At 54.8% G+C, this 1,776-nt stretch overlaps 1 protein-coding gene across 1 annotated transcript in view; it reads left to right on the forward strand.

Moving 5' to 3' along the window:
* Window positions 1-1,423, forward strand: part of LOC111140385 (obscurin-like) — a gene marked incomplete at its 3' end in the record, with an annotated part of 9,158 nt that extends 7,735 nt beyond the window's left edge. Inside the window, exons 4-5 of the mRNA XM_022492651.1 lie at window positions 556-819; window positions 1,160-1,423. Coding sequence (XP_022348359.1) covers window positions 556-819; window positions 1,160-1,423 — 528 coding nt within the window. The remainder of the gene's footprint in view (window positions 1-555; window positions 820-1,159) is intronic.
* Between the last annotated feature and the right edge of the window lie 353 nt (window positions 1,424-1,776).

Consider the following 1,776-nt stretch of genomic DNA (forward strand, 5'->3'; position numbering starts at 1 on the left):
CTGACCGTCAGGGGTAAAGACCGCATGCGGCCAAGCAGAGCTGTGTTCTGGTGTCTAGTTGACTTTGTGATGTCCATCTGCACTCAGTCCATGTTTGTGTTTCTTCTCTCCCACATTCTCTTGGTGTTATCCCCTATCCATTACTCCATGGAATCTGCCTTGTCTCCTGGGCTGTTGTGTGAACCACGAGAAGCCAGCATCTCAGCCACTTCCCAGCCTTTGGTCACAGCTAGTCCTGTTGTCCTTTAGGAGCCTGTCTTGTCCTCTGTCCCAGTGTAACCTGCCCCCAACATCTCCGTTCCTGTGTCTGACTCTCCCCAGTTGAGGTGGCCAGAGTCATACCAAGTGTGAGTCCTGAGGAGCCACTGAAGAGGCCACGGCCACACTGAGCACAGGCCAGGCTGAGGGAAGCCACAGCTCACAGCATATGCTCAACACACCAAGCACGTGGCCCATGTCCAGTTGGGTCTGTGTCTCCTCTGTGATGTTTGTGTCCCATCTCATCCATGTGGTCAGAGACGGTGATTTTGTCTGTGTCTTTCTGACACTCCCCAGCCCTGCCCGCCAAGTTCACCAAGGGCCTGAGGAAGGAAGAAGCCACGGAAGGGGCCACGGCCATGCTGCGCTGTGGGCTGAGCAAGGAGGCTCCCGTGGAGTGGAAGAAGGGGTCTGAGACCCTCAGATCTGGGGACAGAATCAGCCTGAGGCAGGATGGGACCACATGTGAGCTGGAGATCCGTGGCCTGGCCGTGGCAGATGCCGGGGAGTACTCATGTGTGTGCGGGCAGGAGAAGACATCAGCCACGCTGACCATCAGGGGTAAAGACCACGTGTGACTGTGTGGACCTGTGGCTTAGTGTCTGCATAGTGTCACCCTGTCACCACATTCTCTCTAGTAGGATTGTGGTTGTCTGTGTCTCGCTGGTGGGCTTACTGGTTTCTCCTACCCTCCATGTCTTCATTCTGTGTTTGTCCTGATGTCATGTCCAGGCTTGTGTCTTTCTACCCGGGACTACTTGTCTTCCTCAGCATCTGTGTGTTTATTAAGTCGTTCACATTGTGACCCTTTACTGTTTGTGATTCTTGTGGGTGTTCCCATCATGGACAAAGTGTCTCCAAGATAGTCTGATGTTCTCTGTGTCACCTTGACCCTCCCCAGCCCTGCCTGCCAAGTTCACAAAAAGTCTAAGGGATGAGAAGGCCACAGAAGGTGCCACAGCCATGCTGCGCTGTGAGCTGAACAAGGCAGCCCCCGTGGAGTGGAGGAAGGGGTCTGAGACCCTCAGAGCTGGGGACAGAGTCAGCCTGAGGCAGGATGGGACCACGTGTGCACTGGAGATCCTTGGTCTGGCCGTGGCAGATGCCGGGGAGTACGCATGCGTGTGTGGGCAGGAGAGGACATCAGCCACGCTGACTGTCATGGGTAAAGACCGCATGCGGCCAAGCAGAGCTGTGTTCTGGTGTCCAGTTGACTTTGTGATGTTCATCTGCACTCAGTCCCTATTTGTGTTTCTTCTCTCCCACATTCTCTTGGTGTTACCCTCCATCCATTGCTCCATGGAATCTGCCTTGTCTCCTGGGCTGTTGTGTGAATCATGAGAAGCCAGCATCCCAGCCACTTCCAAGCCCTTGGTCACAGCTAGTCCTGTTATCCTTTGGGAGCCTGTCTTGTCCTCTGTCCCAGTGTGTCCTGTCCTCAACTTCTCTGTTCCTGTGTCCGACTCTCCCTAGCTGTGGTGGCCAGAGTCATACCAAGTGTGAGTCCTGAGGAGCCAC

The sequence above is a fragment of the Enhydra lutris genome, unplaced genomic scaffold, assembly GCF_002288905.1.
Source record: "Enhydra lutris kenyoni isolate GAN:26980312 unplaced genomic scaffold, ASM228890v2 scaffoldscaffold811, whole genome shotgun sequence".
Lineage (NCBI taxonomy): Eukaryota > Metazoa > Chordata > Mammalia > Carnivora > Mustelidae > Enhydra > Enhydra lutris.